At 42.5% G+C, this 19,090-nt stretch overlaps 1 protein-coding gene across 2 annotated transcripts in view; it reads right to left on the reverse strand.

Moving 5' to 3' along the window:
* USP49 (ubiquitin specific peptidase 49) overlaps positions 1–19,090 on the reverse strand; it is a 128,005-nt gene that overhangs the window by 7,361 nt on the left and 101,554 nt on the right. For both annotated transcript variants that reach the window (XM_064285866.1, XM_064285874.1), the window contains exons 4-7: positions 7,414–8,803; positions 5,855–6,059; positions 882–990; positions 99–304 (exon numbers count right to left, since the gene is read on the reverse strand). In XM_064285866.1, the coding sequence (XP_064141936.1) occupies positions 99–304; positions 882–990; positions 5,855–6,059; positions 7,414–8,775 (1,882 nt within the window). In that variant the 5' untranslated portion in view covers positions 8,776–8,803. The remainder of the gene's footprint in view (positions 1–98; positions 305–881; positions 991–5,854; positions 6,060–7,413; positions 8,804–19,090) is intronic.

A 19,090-nucleotide genomic window follows, 5' to 3' on the forward strand; every position in this document is an offset into this window, starting at 1 on the left:
ATAGATGACCATGGGACTGAAATAAAAGGAAGGCAATAAAATGTGGACAAACCAACCCTTTTCCGTGTCCCCCACCCCACAGAGTAAAGCGCACGCACCTCCCTCTGTGTTGTAGCAATAGGCTGTGTAGTGTCCTGAGCCAAACCCTTTCCCGTGGTGCATGACCACTGCGGAGAGATCATAGGCAAAGGTCTCTTTGTCAAGAGAGGAGAGCATGTCCCTGCAGCAGTAAGGTTCCATGGTTAATACCTGGTCAAAGACGACATGGACCCCAATCTTCTCTCGATGATTACGGCCAGACCACCTAGGACATGGATATGAACTTCTTAGTAGTAAAAACTGGCATATGTAATCATAAAAAAAAAAAAATCATAGGTAGAGATAATTAAAACAGGGAACTGAGAAAACATAACCCTCCGGCTTTGGTTTTTCCATCAATAAAATGGTGGCAATCACTGTCCACATATATTTGCTGTGAACATTCCACGATATACTCTGAAACTAGAAATTCCTAAACAAGCAATTCAGGTAACCATTTTCTTATAGTTTACTGCCTGCCCTTCTCTTCACAGATTATCTTCCACTTTATCCTGAAGGTGAAGTTGCATAAACCCAAGCGAGGCTGGAACATCTCCCTTTGTAGACATTCAGTGCAGGCTAGCCAATTAGGAAAAGACATGAGCACAGAGGCCCAATCCTGCTGGGCCCCAACATCAGCCAGCCTCAGTAGGTGTGAGGCATGTAATCTCCATGGAAAGCACAAGGCTCAAGGGAACAGGCATCTCCTCCCAACACCAGCAAAGACGTTTGCCCTCAGAAGAACCTTTGAGGCAGCTATTCCCACAGCTCACAGCATCCTGGGACTCCCCAAGCAAGCTCACCTGAATCTTTTAAGGTGCAGCCGGAGGACCTGAGGTAGTCTGTAGATCATTAACTGCTTTCTAGCTTCACTCAGAACAAGGGGTTTTGGATTGGATTTTCGTCGTTTGCCTATATGGTTTGGGAAGGTATAAGACATAGATTATCAGGAGTCTCATTCTTTCCTAGCTGTGGTAGAGACAAGACCTGCCACTCCATATGCATTCTCCTTATTTCTCAATATCTGAACCTCAGTTTTACTTGGGGCAGCAATGTGATCCTCTATAAGACTGCATTTCCCAGCCTTACATACTTGCACAAGTGCTGGCTAATGCGATGATAGGAATGATTGAGTGGCACTCTTGGGATGGCTGCTTAAGGAGCACTGACTCAGTTGCAAGGTGCATCCTTTGTCCTTCCCACTGTCTGCAAATGCCAGAACTCCTCTTGGACCATGAGGTAACCTTGATGGAAGCCATGCACAAGAACAGTAAAGCGGGAAGAGGAGCTTGGGTCCCTGAACTTGGGTCCCTGACGGCCATGTAGCCACCATGCCAGGCTCTGAATGTCCTTCCAAGTTCTTCTATATAATGGAAAAATAAAACTATCTCATCTTAAGCCATTGTTATTTGGGTTGACTGTTACAAGCAACCAAACGTAATTCTGACACACACACTTTCTAATTTTTGCCATCATCAGCTTCCAAAGTTGGTATGGGTAAAGGATGGTACATTCCTGATATCAAGGATTTATTAATGGAATATAACGGAAGGTCACTGCAACATCATGCAGATAGAGTAGAAGTATAAGGGTTTATACCTTGATGTGTGGGCTTATAACTTAAATTATGATGCATCATCAATTGCTCTCAACCCACCTGGACCAAAGGAGAATGAAGAACACCAATTACGAGGCCAAGAGACAGAAAGGGCCATATAAACCAGAGACTACATCAGCCTGAGACCAGAAGAGCTAGATGGTGCCCGGCTACAACTGAGGACTGCCCTGACAGGGAACACAACAGAGAGCCCCTGAGGGAGCAGGAGAGCAGTGGGATGCAGACCCCAAATTCTCATAAAAAGACCAGACTTAATGGTCTGACTGAGACTAGAAGGACATTGGTGGTCATGGCCCCCAGACCTTCTGTTGGCCCAGGACAGGAACCATCCCCAAAGCCAACTCTTGACAGGGATTAGACTGGACAATGGGATGGAGAGGGATGCTGGTGAGGAGTGAGATTCTTGGATCAGGTGGACACTTGAGACTATGTTGGCATCTCCTGCCTGGAGGGGAGATGAGACGGTAGAAGGGGTTAGAAGCTGGTGGAATGGATTCGAAAAGAGAGAGTGGAGGGAGGGAGCGGGCTGTCTCGTTAGGGGAGAGCAACTGGGAGTATGTAGCAAGATGTACGTAAGTTTTTGTGTGAGAGACCGACTTGATTTGTAAACTTTCACTTAAAGCATGATGAAAATTAAAAAAAAATTATGATGCATCATAACTTAAAGAGCATTCTTTTTCCCATCAGATAGGCCAAATTCTGTTTCCTGCTTATAGCCAGCTGTATGCTACTGGACAAGTTATTTAAACCTCTGAACCTCAGTTTCCTCACCAGTAAAGTGGGGATAATACATATACTTCAGGATTAGGAAGAAGATAATAGGACTCAGGATTAATAAAGACCAGAGTATTTACACAGATTTTTTTCCCAGCATGATTTGCTTGTGGCATATGCAAGTATTTAGAAAAGAAACTGCTAGTTCTATGTATTTAAGTTGTACCTAAAAGTGAAAAAGTTTCCTGGCTAAAAGCTGGACATGCAGGACAAGGCTGACAGTCGCCCTGTCCAAAAAGGACCAGCGCTCACACTCCAATTTTGATTCTAAAGCTCCTGAATTGTGGGGAAAATACATTTCTAAATTTCAGCAAATGAATAATGGAAATAAAATTCTCTTAATTTCCATCAGAAACCTTCTCTGTAACCAGTCACTGATGCCTGTTCTATTAATAAAGGTGGTGAATGGATGGGAATATAAAATCAGTTAGTGGTCTACTATAGTGCCTGCTGATTGCCTCTGAGCTGTTGGCACCATGGTCTCAATGTCTGAAGAGCTTGGCATCTGATTCCAAGTCCTGTCTGTACCATTCATGAAAGGTAGCAAATCACAACCAGAGGACGTATCACAGAGCTTTTCGTGACAATAGGATGTGAAGCTGTTGCTTCTGACAATAGATTGAAGCAGAATGAGTGTGCCATTGGAGAAGCTTTTGCCAGGGCTGGAGGTATGATGTGTGGGGCCATGAACAGAGAATTCAAGAGAGGAACCTGGCCTTATTTAAATGCCTATTCACCAGCAGATTTTTAAAAATTACTGCAGCTCTGCTTGGGAACCCTGACAGTGACTGCCACCCTCAGCAGAAGGAGTGTGTGAGCTAAGACGAAGACAATGTAGAATCTGGCTTTGTTTTCTAAAATGAAATTGACAAAGAAAAAGAAATTACAGTCAGGCACTGCATAACATCCGTTCGGGCAACATCTGACCGCACATACATCCGTGGTCCCATAAGGCTATAATAGAGCTCAGAAATCCTGATCAGAGAATGGGATGTAGTGGATTTAGGCATGTTGTACTCAACAATCATGACGATCCTCAAAAACAAAGAAAAAAATTCTTTTTAAGTTGTTAAAGGATCAGCTTCACTGAATGCTACAAGGCTAACAAAAATTTGAGAGGGACCTATATCAGATATGGAAAAATTGCTAATGACATGGATTGAGGACCAAACACAAAAGTGAATCCCTCTCAGTGTGTTGACAATCACTGCTAAGGCATGAAGCTTGTTCAAAATGATTAAAGACAAAGCAGGACCAGGCCATGATACTGAGTTTAGTACTAGCTCTGGGTAATTCAAGCACTTCAAATAACATTTTTCGCTGCATAATGTGAAAGTGGGAGCCCTGGTGGCATAGTGGTTAAAAGCTACAGCTGCTAACCAAAAGGTTGGCAGTTCGAATGCACCAGCCACTCCTTGGAAACCCTGTGGGGCAGTTCTACTCTGTCCCACAGGGTCACTATGAGTTTGGAATCGACTCCCCAAAAGCAATCGGTTGTTTTTTTAATGGGAAAGTGAGTGTGGAGTCTGCGAGTGCTGACTTGAAAGCCACAGCAGAAGGATCTGTTGAAACCTTAGGTACACTAACTGTAGAGGGAGGTTCTTTCCCCCAGCAAATTTCTAATATGGACAAAACTTCCTTATTCTGGAAGCAATAATATATGGTGTTCGTACAACAATCAAATCACACAGTTTTCTATTTCAAAGAATGTATCGTGGATGTTAAGTGATACGTGACCGTACTGATTCAACTGAGATTGATCAGTTTTGTTGCTGTTTCATTAAGCAGAGAGGTAGAAGGCTGATAGTTTTGAAACTTCACAAGCAAACCAGTGCGCCTTGTCCCCTCACCATAGCTTTCCTTCCCTGCCATTATCTGCACTTGCCTAGAGAAATGGTGATAAATCAGCACATCTGGCAACCAGAAAAACAATCCTTTTTTGCAAAAAAACATATATTTCTTGCCTAATCCATCATATCTGAGAATTACGGAGTGAGAGCTGTTAACATTCTTCTGCTCCTTACAAGTAAAATGCTTTATGAATCACTATTCTAAAAACATAACCAGTTAATAAAATAATTCACCTGCCTCTGTATCTCAATACGGAACACAACAGGTGGGTCTACAGTTAACCAAGGGCTGCATTTCAAATCTTGCTTTAAAATAGCAAAATGATATCAAAGCATAACTTTTGATTTTTGTCCTGATTCTTCAAAGAGCAGAACAGGTTTTCCACAACTTACTGTTTTTAAAAAGCTATATGCAAATAGTTTTTAAAAATAGTAGATTGTCGAAAACCTGTTCTGCTCTTTGAAACTATGTGCAAATATGGAGCCCTGGTGGTGTAGTGGTTAAGAGCTCAGCTGCTAACCAAAACGTTGGTGGTTTGAATCCACAGCCACTCTTTGGAAACCCTATGGGGCATTTGTATCCTGTCCTATAGGGTCGCTACGAGTCAGAATGGACTCGACAGCAACAGGTTATATGCAAATACATTAAAAAAGTGCTACTATAAGATTTTTTTCCCCCAAAACCTTGTAGTGCAAACTATTATATGGCTGCAAATTGATTTCTAGCTCTCTCTACAATCCATTATTATCTCAGTTTTCAAATCTTTATATGCTATAAAAAGTAAACACAGGCTTCTAAGTATTTGCTCTGCATGTCCTTTCCATGTTAGGTTGGCAGAAGCATTCAATGTGGCAAGACAGAAAGGGGCCCTGCAGAAGATGGCCACATAACCATATGGAAAGGGTTTCACTTTCAAATGAAAGCCACAACAGAAAATACTTCCTCATGACCCTCTTTGAAATCTGAACCTTTCAGGAACGTGAATGAAAAAAACTCAGAAGATCTGAAGCTGCCACTGAGCCATGTACCTGCACACTTGCTTTCCTGGTCTCATTGTATCAATTTTTAGTATTGCTGCTGACAGACTTTAACATCTATCAGTTCAGTCAGTACAAAAGTATTCTGATGCTATAGCCCTCAGACATGCCATGCCACCTGAATTTAGATTAAATAAGAGCTGTCAGACTCCACATTCATTCATTTCACCAGGATCCTTGTAGCACCATGATACTAAATACTAACATTCTTAGATTCCCATTTTGGGAACGGCATTTTCAAATCCCTCCCAAGTAACAACTAATGTCAATCGGGAGGGGTCAAAGGAGGCACAACCCCTAGGTTTGCTGTTTGTTTTAATATATAACATCCACATATTTCAGCTTGTTTTCAGTAAAATGGGAGAAAAAGGCCTTTAAAAGATGCCTTAGAACCACTCAATATCATCAGTGTTACTTTGACTAAAGGGGCAAAAGCAGCACCTTATAGTGATATTCCAGTTACACTCCCCCCGCCTCCGACCCCAACAGCACTCACTGTTACACTGGTCACAAGCGTAGATTCTCCCTTCCAGGGCCTCTGTCTCTGTGAACTTGGCCAGCATCTCAGTGAGCAGGCACTCCGTCTGATTCAAAGGGACAAACCCCTTTTCTATGCAGTGGTAGCGTTCAGGAAATTCCAGGGACAGATCCCAAAAGGGCTCAATGGTATTGGATTTGTAATTGCATGCTATACATGTGACCTAGAATGAAAAGATTTATTTACAGGTGATACAACTTCCATGCTCCCCATATTTTTGCTCACTTTATTCAAGACAACATAATTTGAACAAAACTAGATGTAGAGTTTTTAAAAAATTGTAATATTAACAAAATAAATATAAGTTTAATTAAAAAATTTAGAACATATTACCTCTGGCATACATTTCTAGCTATCTGATGTTAGCTGGAGTGGGAAACCACACAGCAGAGAGGCTATTACCTACCCCTTTCTCTCTTCCTCTCCCCTCCCAGAGCATGTTCTACCACTCAGTGCTGCAGCGGTACAGACCACACATGATGGTAGAATCATCCAGGGAATTAGTCTGAGGTGAAGCAGGTCAGTCTGCTGCCCGTGTCCACGCACTCCTGCCCCTGACTTTGCTGTTCCATCCAGTCCACCTGGCCTTTTTGCCCTTCTGTCTTGCACCACCCCTACCCTGATAATGTGTCTGTAGAGCCCCAATGCACTGTGTGGTTAGACCTGCTCTCCCACTGTAACATTCCCAGGTGTGTCTTTCTTAAAGGCCTTTAGAGGTAAAGAAAGTGCTGATGAATTTACTGCCCTTTCACACGATAAAAAACAAAGGCTGAAATAAAATTCCTTGTCCCATTCCAACTCATCATTCTTTGTAAAACACTTTAAAAACCAAGACACAAAACTTCAGTATAGTACAGAGGTTTTTCCTGGACCCCTTAAACTGCATCCCCTTTTTTTACTTAAAAAATTCTCTTTCTGCATATTCTCACAAGGCCTTATCTGTGAATCTTCACTTATGTCCCTGGAGAAAGATCCAGGAAAGGAAAGGTAATAATGGGGAACAGGAAGGAGGCTTGCTTGCTCAGACCTTTGGCATCATCCTCCCAGCCATCTCCCTTCCTTGTAAAGAATGTCTACGAAGACCTGGGAAGGAAGATTGCTCTTCCGAACTACTTTGGAACAGAGTTACAATCAAATTGTTTAGTTTCCAAAAACTGATCAAAGGGTGGCATGCCAACAATAGGTACTTAATTATAACAGTGAAAATATCAAATTACCTATATACCATCTTTAAAGAGTAAACACATTCACTGAAAATGAGGTGACAAGGCAAGTTAAACTAGAAATTTGGCCAGAAGGAGACAGGAGGCAAGTTCACCAACCACGCCGCCACAGTGTACAAACTGCCATGAAAAGGACAATGGCCACCCTCAAATACACGTAATTACAGAAATACTGGCTATTCTAATTAGTTCAGTAATCTGTAAGAGGCACTCACAGGAAGCTCGAGCTCCAACATACAAGCTTCCCTGCCGTTGTGATGGCAGAGGCGGGGTTAGGATGGGACACACACCTACCTGACTGAGTAGCTGCCCATGAAATATGGTATTCACCACTTTTAAGACCTGCTTGGTGAGCTTCCTCTGGGAGAAGGGGATAAGGATCCGGTGCGTGGTCCCCTCGGCCTCGAGTTCCTGCTGCACCTTGTGCAGCAGCTCACAGAGAAACTCCTGCGCGTCCTGCTGGTCGTAGCCACGGAAGGCAGGGATCAGGCTCCACACGGAATGAAGCATGGCGAAGGGCGACACCAGGGCCCACTTCCCAGACCACATGACTCGGAAGAGGGTGTGCAGTTCGTGACAGAGGGAGATGTGCTTCGAGCTCGGCTCCTTGTTCTGGATGAGTTCTAGGCTCCGGCTGATGGAGGCCCCCCCATTCAAGCAGAGGCCCTCCCGGTCACACAACTCAGCCTTGTCGCCCCTGGCCGACACCTCAGTGGCCGAGCTACTGGCTGGCTTGCTGGATAGGTGAGCCTTCCCGTTGGTCGCTTTGGGAAACAGTTGTTCCGTTTTGGAAGGGTCAAGGTTCAAAAAACATTCTCGGAACTTCTGGAGGTGGCTGAGGACCTGGAGGATGGAGTTCATGTAGCAGGTGTTCCCCAGGTTCCGCAGGCCCGTGACGCCCGGGGCCACGGCCGGCTTGCGGCGCTGCTTGAGTTTGCCGCCCGGAGCTTTCCTTGAGGTAGGGAGAGTGGCGGGGCGCCCCTCGGCCGTGGCCGTGGCCGCGTCGCGGGGCCCGTGCAGCAGCAGCCGCGCGCTCTTGCGCGGAGGGGCGCTGGCCAGCTCTTCCAGCAGCCGCCGCTTCACCTCGCGCCGCCGTTGCCGCGCCTGCTCCTTCTTGCGCTCCAGCGCCTCCTTCTGCCGCCGCTGCTCCAGCTTCGCCCGGCCCCGGGAGCTCTTCTCAAACCAGATCCGCAGCGTCTTGGCCAGCAGGCGCTGGCGCCGGTACCACAGAGCCGTCAGCATCTGCGGCTGTCCCTGAGGAGCGCGCTGCAGCTGGACCAGGTCCTCGCCCGAAGCCATGGAGCGGAGCGTCCGCCCACGTTTCACCAGCTGCTCCTGCTTCTGGCCCCTGACGGCCAAGAGGGAGCTTCGCAGAAGCTTCAGGTCCCCTTCCGGGTTATCATTGAGCACGTAGTCCTTGCACAGGTAACAGAACACGTAGAGATCCCGGACTTCCATGGCTAGCGGGTGTCCAGTCTCTTCAAAGTGTCGCAGAGCGTGATCCTCCATGTACCGGCCGCAGGCCACGTGGGCGCACTTCAGACAAGCCCACACCGACTCGGTGGTGCAGCACTCCACGCAGCACCACTTCTGAGGGTTCAGGATGGAGTGGTCCTGGGCCAGCCGCAACCGCCCGACATGTTTGCATCTATCCATGTCTCAGAGAAGTCTCCGCTCTTTTAACCTGGCAGGACAGGGCCACAAACGGGGGGGGGGGGGGGGTAGAGAACTTTCAGCAAAATATTTTCCACTCAAGACTCACTGGTTTTTAATTCAAAATTACTTCCTTTGAAAGGAGGCTAAAAACAAAGGTAACGAATTTGTTATAAAGACTGACAATAATAATAGAAGGACAGTTAAATTCTTTAAAAAGGAGGGTCGTGAAATACATGGGGGCCTTCTCCTTAGCACCAATTTGAAACTTTACATTTTCTAAGCCCATTTTAGTTCTTGAATATCAGCTAATTTTTACGTGAAGCTGATCTGTGTTCCTTAGGAAATCACAATGTACCCAGCTAATTAGCAGGGGAAAGAACCTTGTATTTGGAACCCTCTCTGATCTGATGTCCTGGAGGTAAAAGCTTCTATTACCTCATTATTGATCAAGATCCTGGGTATATGGAGAAAGAAGAGAAGAGGAAAGGGAAGAGAGACACAGGTGATGCTTGGAATAGCAGTAGGAGTGATGAAAAGCCTCAAATAAAAAGACAATCTTAGGTTAGTTTCATTGTATTTCAAAGCAAAGGACCTGGCTAAGGAGGTAGAACGTAAGCTTCAATCTAAATAACATTTTTCATGTGTTCTTTTGAAAAGAACATTTACATACTATAGAAAGAGTGGGAACTTTTTCACTCCTTTTACTGAAAGAATATATAAGTGAAGAAAAAGATAAATCTAACCCTTAGGGCAAGAGTGGGTACTGGAATTACAATATTTAACCAAATTACCAACACAAAAGAAAGTAATAAATCTTCCAGATGAAATATGTGGGAAAAAAATTTTTTTTAAACAGTGGTAACATACTGAGTTTTTTTTTCTTCTTCTTCTTCTTCCTAATATTGCTTCCTCAATATGGTTCATCAAAGAAACCTCACAGGCAGTGAGGGTAGGAAGCCAGACAACTATTTTAAAAGAAAACCTTTTATTCTTTGGAACCCTAGTAGGTTTTTAAAAATATGTACCAGGATTTAAAATTCCCTAAAGATAATTCCTATTATAAAGTGAATTTCCTTCCCATCCATTTCTCTTCCACTTTTCTTTCCATTTCTCTGAGCAAATGCAGTTCCATGATTGTGGAGTCAACTAGGAAACTTCTAAATCCAGCACACTGAGTAGTTCCTTTCATTGGTTTTTCCAGATGCCCTTTTGGCCTAGTCCTATTGAGAAAACCCACAAATAAATATTCCACATGATCAAATTAGAGATCCTCTGCATTGTTATTGCTCGTCACAGATGGCAAAGGCCATCTCCTTATGTAAGAAATCCTCAAACCATACAAAGGACAGCAACCAAGATTACCCCAACCAAGTCAGATAGTACCTTTCTTATTTTTTTAATTATTGATTTATTGCTAAGTACCCTTAAGTCATTCCTCTCTACGTGTTTATCCATTTCTTAACTAGATATAATCTCTTTCAGAGGGGAGATCATGTGTTATCTTTTTTATTGCCTTATTCTAACACCAAGCTTGTGGATGCTCAACTCTCAGTGGTCAAAAGCATTCTGTCAGAATTATCCTCTCGCCCAATCTGGAACAGTACTGAAATATCATTTCTGTTTACTTTTCTTAGAATGCAGCCAAATCAAAACCTATACATTAAAAAAGAAGTGGTAAATAAATAAGTTTTCTTTGTGCTACTGAGTTTAATACCACCTGAGTGGCACAAATGGTTAAGTGCTCAACTACTAACTGAAAAATTGGCAGTTTGAACCCACCCAGAGGCTCCTCGGAAGACAGGCCTGGTGCTCTGCCTCTGAAAGGTCACAGCCTTGGAAACCCTATGTAGTTCTACTCTGCACACCTGGGGGTCACCATGGATCGGAATTGACTTGACGTCAACCTATAACAACTTATTACCAATTCAAAGTACAAGTTGGGTACCTATCATGCTCACAACCAAATTACTGGGGCACAAAAGAAAGTCAGGAATGAAGGGGGGAAAAAATCAAGAGATAGGCAATTTCTAAGTTTCTCACTAATTTAGTATTTTTCAAAATGCAGTCCCTGAACCACATACCAGCATCAGAACTACCCAGGATACTTGTTACAGGCACAGATTTCCTGGACACCACTCTAAACCAAAAAAAAAAAAAAAACCCAAACCCGTTGCTGACGAGTTGATTCTCACTCATAACGACCCTATAAGAAAGAGTAGAACTGCCCCATAAGATTTCCAAGGAGCGGCTGGTGGATTTGAACTGCCAGCCTTTTGGTTAGCTGCTGGACTCTTACCCATTGCACCACCAGGTCACCACTCTAGGCCTGATGAATTAGAGTCTGGGGTGGGACCTAAAATCTGCATTTTAAACAAGTTCTACAGATGACTGTTTTGCACATTAAAACCTTAGAAGCACTGTACTAATCTAGTAAATAAATTATATAGAGATGAGGAATATCTCACAGAAATAAAATTCTTCTACTTAGACTAACACTGTCCAATAGAACTTTCTGTGATGATAAAAATATTCTGTATCTGCACTGTCCAAAATCGCAGCCCTAGCCACAGGTGACTATTGAGTACGTGAAATGTGGCTAATGAAACTGAAGAACAGAACTGCTAATTTTATTTAATTTAAATAGCCACATGGGCTAGTGGCTATGGTCTTAGACAGCACAGACTTAAATATACTAGGAATACCTTCTTTAGTTCATTCGGCTTTTTGTTTTATCTCCTTCAAAAAAATTCAGCAGTCACTAAATCACATCTGAATAGTCTCTTTGTAGCTCAAAATCTGATGCCTGGCAAATTCCCGTTTTAGCCAGTAGGAGCCTTGATAGGTCTTCAGGAATTTAATTGCTACTGAGATCTTATCACATGAGACACAGCACAGCTTCATATCCTACAAAGACAGAATATTTCTGTGAATAGGAAAACAGCAACACAACACCCAGAACACAGATGCCTTATGAAATCAACTCCTGTGCTAGAAAAAATATGCTGGCACAACCAAAAGCTAAAATAGAGAAGCACTAAAAAACCATTCCACACCCTCTTCACTTAGAGCTGTCAAATGGAAAGGGCACCCTGGAAATTCTTTCCTCCGATTTCATTTTCTGATCTATAAATCTGCTGATCACGCACATCCTTTCCCGCACAGCTCTTTTCCCACTACAAATCTGTCGTGGCAACTCACTAACCTGCCATATGGCAGAGTAAACCCATTCAGGAAAACACAGGGCTACTCTGCACCTCGCTACACCAATTTAAGCTAGGCAGACTAGCTTCTCTAGAGGAAAAACATCTGATCATCATTTGGAAATCACCTAAAAGTGGCACAAAAGGAAAAAGCCACCTTAACCAACACACAAAATAGAGACTATAGAGAATGTAATCCCAAGTATACTGAGTTCCAGAAAAGACAATGTGTTTAACTCAACTCTCATACATACTCTGACCACTTTATTTCAGAACAAGGCCTATCACCCATTGGCAGAAAGAGGAATTCTTTCACAGTTTTTCTTTACTTGTACAGCTTTTCCTTTGTATTCCCAAAGGTCACGGTGATCTTAACATTCCCACTTAAAGCTCACATCATCCAGCGTGACAGGCTAGGGCACCCAATATACAAAGTAGATAAGCTTGACGTGTCATCGGGAAAGAACATGATGTGTCTCAACAGCTCTATACCATTAAGTAGATCAACAACTTGAAATAAATGTCCTGTACACCCTGGACTGATCTGCATCTGAAGAAAGTAAACCTGACAAAATATTAGCTTCTGTTTTTTTAATTACTATAGTTTTATTTTAAAAATCTGAATTAACTAGAGCTAAAAACCACAATCAACCCTTAAAACCATTCTACTCTAAATATTACATTTAAAAAAAGACGATGAAATCTTTTCAACTCTTGCCTTTTCGCATGAGAAACTTCTAGATTTATCATTTTTTTAAGTCTCCATATGAGATGACTGAACATTACAATCATCTTTGAAAAAATCTGTAGCTTAAAGATTTGATTTGTCTCTTAATTGGACTTTCCAGTTTTCCTCAAATGGCAAATTTCTTAGTAGATCTTAAATGCATAACTGCATCGCCAGTCATAAAATTTCTGGGGGAAAAAATCAACGAAAACAAAATGGCAAAAAAAATAAAGGGAATCCACTTTAGGGAGATTTCCATTTCTTCTCTCTCTCATTGTATTGATTTCTTCTCAGTTCTTAACTAAGGACTGTGGAATAATCCTGCCTGGTCTTGGTGAGACCAAGTGGCGTAAATTCCAGCTTGAGAGAAAGTAGACACTATGGTAACATGCTGACAGCCTTCATTTACATAAAAGAATACTAATTACGTGGTATCATCAACATCTGCGATTCTGCTCACTGCCATATGCGACAGCACTGGGTATTTTAACCCTTCAACTTACTCAATGTACCTAAAATTACATCTACCACAAAACCTGTAATGACTGAAGAGACACAGTGAATACATTTTTACAAAAAACAAGTGTTAAAAATGAATTTTATTTCCTGTTAACACTTTCTTTCCAAGGGATATAGGAAAATATAGTTTTTTTTTTAATCAATATACAATTAAGAAAAAGATAAAAGGAAGAAATCACATTAAGATACAGTTAATAACCCAAAAGGGGAGAGTGATAGAGTCTAGAGTATTACGCAGGACTTTAAAAAGGCTATGATAAGTACAATAAAAGTAGCCTTTTGAATTTTTACATTATGGCCAAAACAAAAACAACAAGTAGGGGCAGAGACTGGTGGGGTTAGGGAAGAAACCGCCCACCCAGAAGCCCTTTGCTAAAGGGCAGTGGGAGGGGGTATGACTGAGTAGAGGGTCCTCATGAACTGTCTTTTCTCTTCATTTCATTCTCCTCATTTGTGGGGTGGGGTGGGTGGGATGAGGTCAGAGCTTGGCTCAGAGACCCCTAGAGAGTCTGAACTATCTGAGAGCCATTTGGAAGCTCTGACTAAATATGTTCTTCAGCTCTCTGACTCTGAGAGCCGGAATGCCCACTTAAAGCAGCGGCGGCTCTTGACATGCTAGTGATGCAGCCCCTTGTGAGGTGTGCTAGCACTCATTTATCATCAGTAAGAAAGGATGGATGTTTAAGAACGAGTTTCTCTAATCACGGGCTACAGTAGATTTAAGGTTATAGCAGCATGATAATGTCACTCTCACTTAAAGAAAGGACCTGAGTTCTTCAATGAGAAAGGAGTCCACTTCATCCAGGGAGCTGGGCCCAGTGCATAACACTGCTTTGTCCATGGGAGGGGGCCAGACATGTCCCCTCACGCAGGGAAAAGCCAAAGACCGAACTGGCACAGTACACGTGCTTTGCTCTACACTGAATACCAACCTCTCTAACCACAGTAAGAGCTAGAATTGAGTCTAAACCCTCCTTACCTACATTCCCTGCACTCTTTTGTTTGCCTGCTTTCTCTCTAGCTACCAATATGCTCAAGTCTCTTTTGTCTCAAAGAGAGAGAAATAACAGACAGACACAAGTTTGCACTGCCTCTAGACTATGCGTGATGTTATTCTTATGCTCTCTCTCCTTCTTCTGTCCACTTTATTGCTCACAAGAGTAATGTGCAGCTTCATCTTTCTCACAACCCACTTGTTAACACCTCCATTTCATGGAATATATTTTCTCAAAGATCATTAGCTATTTCCTTATTGCTAAATTCATTAGCCTTTGTTCTGTAGTTGACACTAGTGAAGATATACTATCTTCTAAATTTTAAAGTACTATGAAAACCCTGGTGGCGTAGTGGTTAAGTGCTACCGCTGCTAACCAAAAGATCGGCAATTCGAATCTGCCAGGCGCTTCTTGGAAACTCTACAGGGCAGTTCTACTCTGTCCTATAGGGTCGCTATGAGTCGGAATCGACTCCACGACAACAGGTTTGGTTTTTTTGGTTTTGATTCTCTTCTAGGTTTCTTCTGATGTCCTGTCATCATACCTCTAACATTTTCACGTGTGCCTCCCTTCCTCAAAACGTAGGCTTTCCTTAAGGTTCCGTCCTTGGCTCTCTTCTCAGCGATTTAATCTACTTCTGTAACTTCAAGTATCATTTCTATGCAGGATAATGTATTTTAATTTCCACAAATAATTTTTTAAAACTGTATCACTGATGAATAGTTTACCTACCATAAAATTCACCCTCTAAAAATAACAACTGAATAGCTTTTAGTATATTCACAGAGTCCCACAGATATTTTTGAATATAAAATCTTTCCATTTCATTGTGGACACTCAGTGTGAGGTTGAATTTTCACCTGCATTATAGTATACTACTATTATTAATATTTGTGAGATGAAGCTACTAAACATGTTGCACCAAGTTTTGTTCGTATGGTTGGTTGGTAGCAGAGGTGATCATGCACCAAGCTATACATACACACTGTTTCATCCAGGTTGTCTAGCGATCAAGATCTGTAAACTGACTGATACGGAGTTAGGGAGATGCCATCTGTGGAACAAAGCTAAAATAGCTGGCCTTCAAGGGATCAGACTTTTTGATTCATTAACCTAATGCTCTTGTCAGCAATCTGTGGCTGAAACTTGACCCCTTCTCCAGGAAGGTAGTGGACTGTGGGCAAGGTGGCCAAAGGAGGCTGCTCATGTTAAATTCCGGGAAATTCTGAACACACTGGGAGAAAACGCACATGCTGTCTCTTAGAAATGGTACCTCTGACTCTGGAGAGGAGAAGTGGCCGCAAAGAGTGGAGGAGAGCTGGGTTGGCTGTATAAGGATTAAGCAGGTGAGCTTCAGAGTTTAGCAATCTGTATTGCCTTCAGATCAAAGGGCCTACTTGCTACTGCCCAGTGTTGGTGCCGCCTGTGCCAGAGGAGCCATCCATGGTGCTGACCCCAGACAGGCACAGAATGTGTTTCGAGCCTACCCAGCAACCTGTTGCCTGATCTGCCCCACTGCTCAGCCCTGCTCGATAGCAGTCCTCTTACCAACCCAGCGAATCAGCTCTGTCCACACTTCGGTCAGTTGACTCAGCTTCCCTATGAATCCCAACACATGGCCAATAGAGGAAAGATGCTGCTCACAGGCCAGGATTTTCATTAAGGTGAGAAAAGATTAGTGCCATAGTACCCTGATCTGTTAATTTGCTAACTCTTCTCCTCATTGAGGATTTGCTTTGTACTCTGTCTTCAGCCATACCCTTTGTGAGGGCCTGCTGACACAGAAATGGATCAGCTCCATTAAGTGTGGCAGAAACCTCATGTAAGCATGTGTGCAAATAGGTAAGAGACTTGCACAATGCAAACTACTTCTTGTGCCTCATTATGCCTGTGATTACCACATCATTATGATTTTTCCTAAAGGAAAAGGGGGGGTGGGGTGGGGAACTTGCATAGGGATGAAAAGATTTTCCTTTTCAAAGTAGGAATTTTTTTTTTCCAGATTTCTATCTTGTGCTTTTGAAATGGAATAGGAAGTCAGTTGGGAAGAGGAGACAGACACAAGGTCAGGTTCATGTAATAAACCCTGGAATGGCACGGACATATCTATAAGCAGGTACTTAGGATATCTGCACAATAAAATCTGCAAGGAGAAAGCAAGGAGCTACTCAAAAGTGTTTTTTATTTGTTTGCTTTGTTTTACCACAATCTCCCTGACAAGTTAGTGACAAACCAAGGTCCAAACTAAAGGCTCCTTTGTTCTATGCCACTGCTACATGGATAAGTTCTACAGCTACAAGAGAATCAGGGCTTTTCCCTCTGAAAATCTGACCATAACTGTCATGGATTGAATTATGTCCCCCCCAAAATGTATCAGCTTGGTTAGGCCACGTGTGGTTGTCCTCCATTTTGTGATTTTCCTATGTGTTATAAATCACAATCTTTGCCTGTGGTTAAAAGGATTAGGTTGGGACTGTAACACCACCCTTACCCAGGTACCTCCCCGATCCCAGGTAAAGGGAGTTTCCCTGGGATGTGGCCTGCACCACCTTTTATCTCTCAAGAGATAAAAGGAAAGGGAAGCGAGCAGAGGTTGGGGTCCTCATACCACCAAGAAAGCAGCACCAGGAGGAGAACACGTCCTTTGGACACAGGGTCCTTGCACCTGAGAGGCTCTTCAACCAGGGGAAGATTGAGGACAAGGACCTTCCTCCAGAGCTGACAGAGAGAGAAAGGCTTCCCCTGGAGCCGACATCCTGAATTTAGACTTGTAGCCTACTAGACTGTGAGAAAATAAATTTCTCTTTGTTAAAGCCATCCACTTGTGGTATTTCTGTTATGGCAGCATTAGATAACTAAGACAATAGGAATCATGGTTTGTTCCAGCAGTATGCCTCCCATATTCTCCAAAGCATGTAGGCAGCCAATCATCAAAAATGTATACATATATATCTATACACATATGTCAAAACTTTTTGTACAGTTACCTTTAAATATGTGACATTTATCGTATGTGAATTACACCTCAATACAGCTGTTAAAAAGTACATGCCCATGACACAAAAGTGAACAGTTTCCCCCTAATGAAATAACAAATCTAGGCTCCTTAAACTATTAGGTAAAAGCTGGCAGGAAACTTAGTAACGGATGGACAAGGCTGACAACACCTGATTCCACTGATCGGTTTTACATTAAAGTAGTACAACAACCAGACATTACATGGCTCCTGATAAGATGCAACAAGAGGTTCACAGCAGCAGCCCCTATAAAGTATTATTGGTAAAAGAATTAAACCCGAGTCTAATGAAGCCTTTGATTGTAACTACCAGGCAATATGGGGCACAGGAATATGTTATCAAAAGGCTTCAATTAGTGAGCTCAGAATGTGGCAAACGCTACAAATCCAATGATCTGGGTTCTTTAACAAATAAATGGCATGAACAAATAAGGAGGTGGATCTGCTATAGGGTGTAACAAACCTAAGAGACATAGCAACCTAATGCAATGTGTGGTTGTATGGTTTTATTTAGATCCTGATCTGAACAAACCAATTATAAAAAGATACTTTCAAATGGTACAACCATTAAGGAAAACAGTATTGTGGTTCTTCAAAAAGCTAGAAATAGAAATACCTTATAATCCAGCAGTCCTACTCCTAGGTTATACTATACCCATAAACCCACTGCCGTCGAGTCGATTCCAACTTGTAGCGACTGTATAGGACAAGGCAGAACTGCCTAATGGTTTCCAAGGCCGTAATCTTTACAGAAGCAGACTGCCACATCTTTCTCCCATGGAGCAGCTGGTGGGTTCGAATCAATGAACTTCTGGTGAGCAGCCAAATGCTTTAACTACTCTGCCACCAGGGCTCCTTGTGTATACCCTAGAGATCTAACAAAAGACACACAGACAGACATATGTGCACCTACGTTTACTGCAGCATTATTCACAATAGCAAAAAGACAAAAACAACTTAAGTGCCCAACAATGGATAAACAAAATGTAGTACGTACATACAGTGGAATACTATGCAGCCATAAAGAACGATAAGTCCTCGAAACATAACATGGATGAATCTGGAGGACATTACGCAGAGTGAAGTAAGTCAATCACAAAAGGGTAAATATTGTATACTCACACTTTTATAAGAAAACAAGAATAGCTATATACACAGAGACCAACATTCATTGGTGGTTACCAAGGATGCAGGTGGGCAAGCACTCTCAAGATCGTAAACAACTGTTATTTTTGGTAATGGGAAAGGCAGCATCGAATGTGGGTGAAGTACACACAGCTTGACCAAGGTAAATGATGTCACTAAGAAGTGTGCAAGAGAAAAGGACATTTTTGGTAAAGGATATAAAAAATAACAAGTCTAATTTTGCAACAATACCAACAACAACCAAAAAATATGTATGTAGTTATACAAATCTGTATATAGGCATACATGTACGTGGGTATGAATATGTGGGTACCTATGTGTGCACAGAGAGATGTATCTGTAGGCATAAGTACATACAGGTATGTGTGTGCATACATGTGTATTTATATATATAATAGACTACATAGGGGACACAGTTACGGATACTTCTTAGATATAACCAAACACCTTGCGAGATTAGTTTCCTGGGTTTTAAGGCTTAGGACCATAGTCTTATGGTACAACTCAGTTAATTGGCATAATACAGTTTGTAAAGTTTAAGTTCTACATTCCAATGTGGTGAGTAGCGTCTGAGGTCTTAAGAGCTTGCAAGTAGCCATCTAAGACACAACTATTGATCTCTACGCATCCGGAGAAAAAGAGAAAGAAGGAAACCAGAGACTCATAGAAGAAAGTATCTACAGAACAGTCTACGTGAACCATGGCCTCATCT

This window comes from Loxodonta africana, chromosome 1 (assembly GCF_030014295.1).
Source record: "Loxodonta africana isolate mLoxAfr1 chromosome 1, mLoxAfr1.hap2, whole genome shotgun sequence".
Classification (NCBI taxonomy): Eukaryota; Metazoa; Chordata; class Mammalia; order Proboscidea; family Elephantidae; genus Loxodonta; species Loxodonta africana.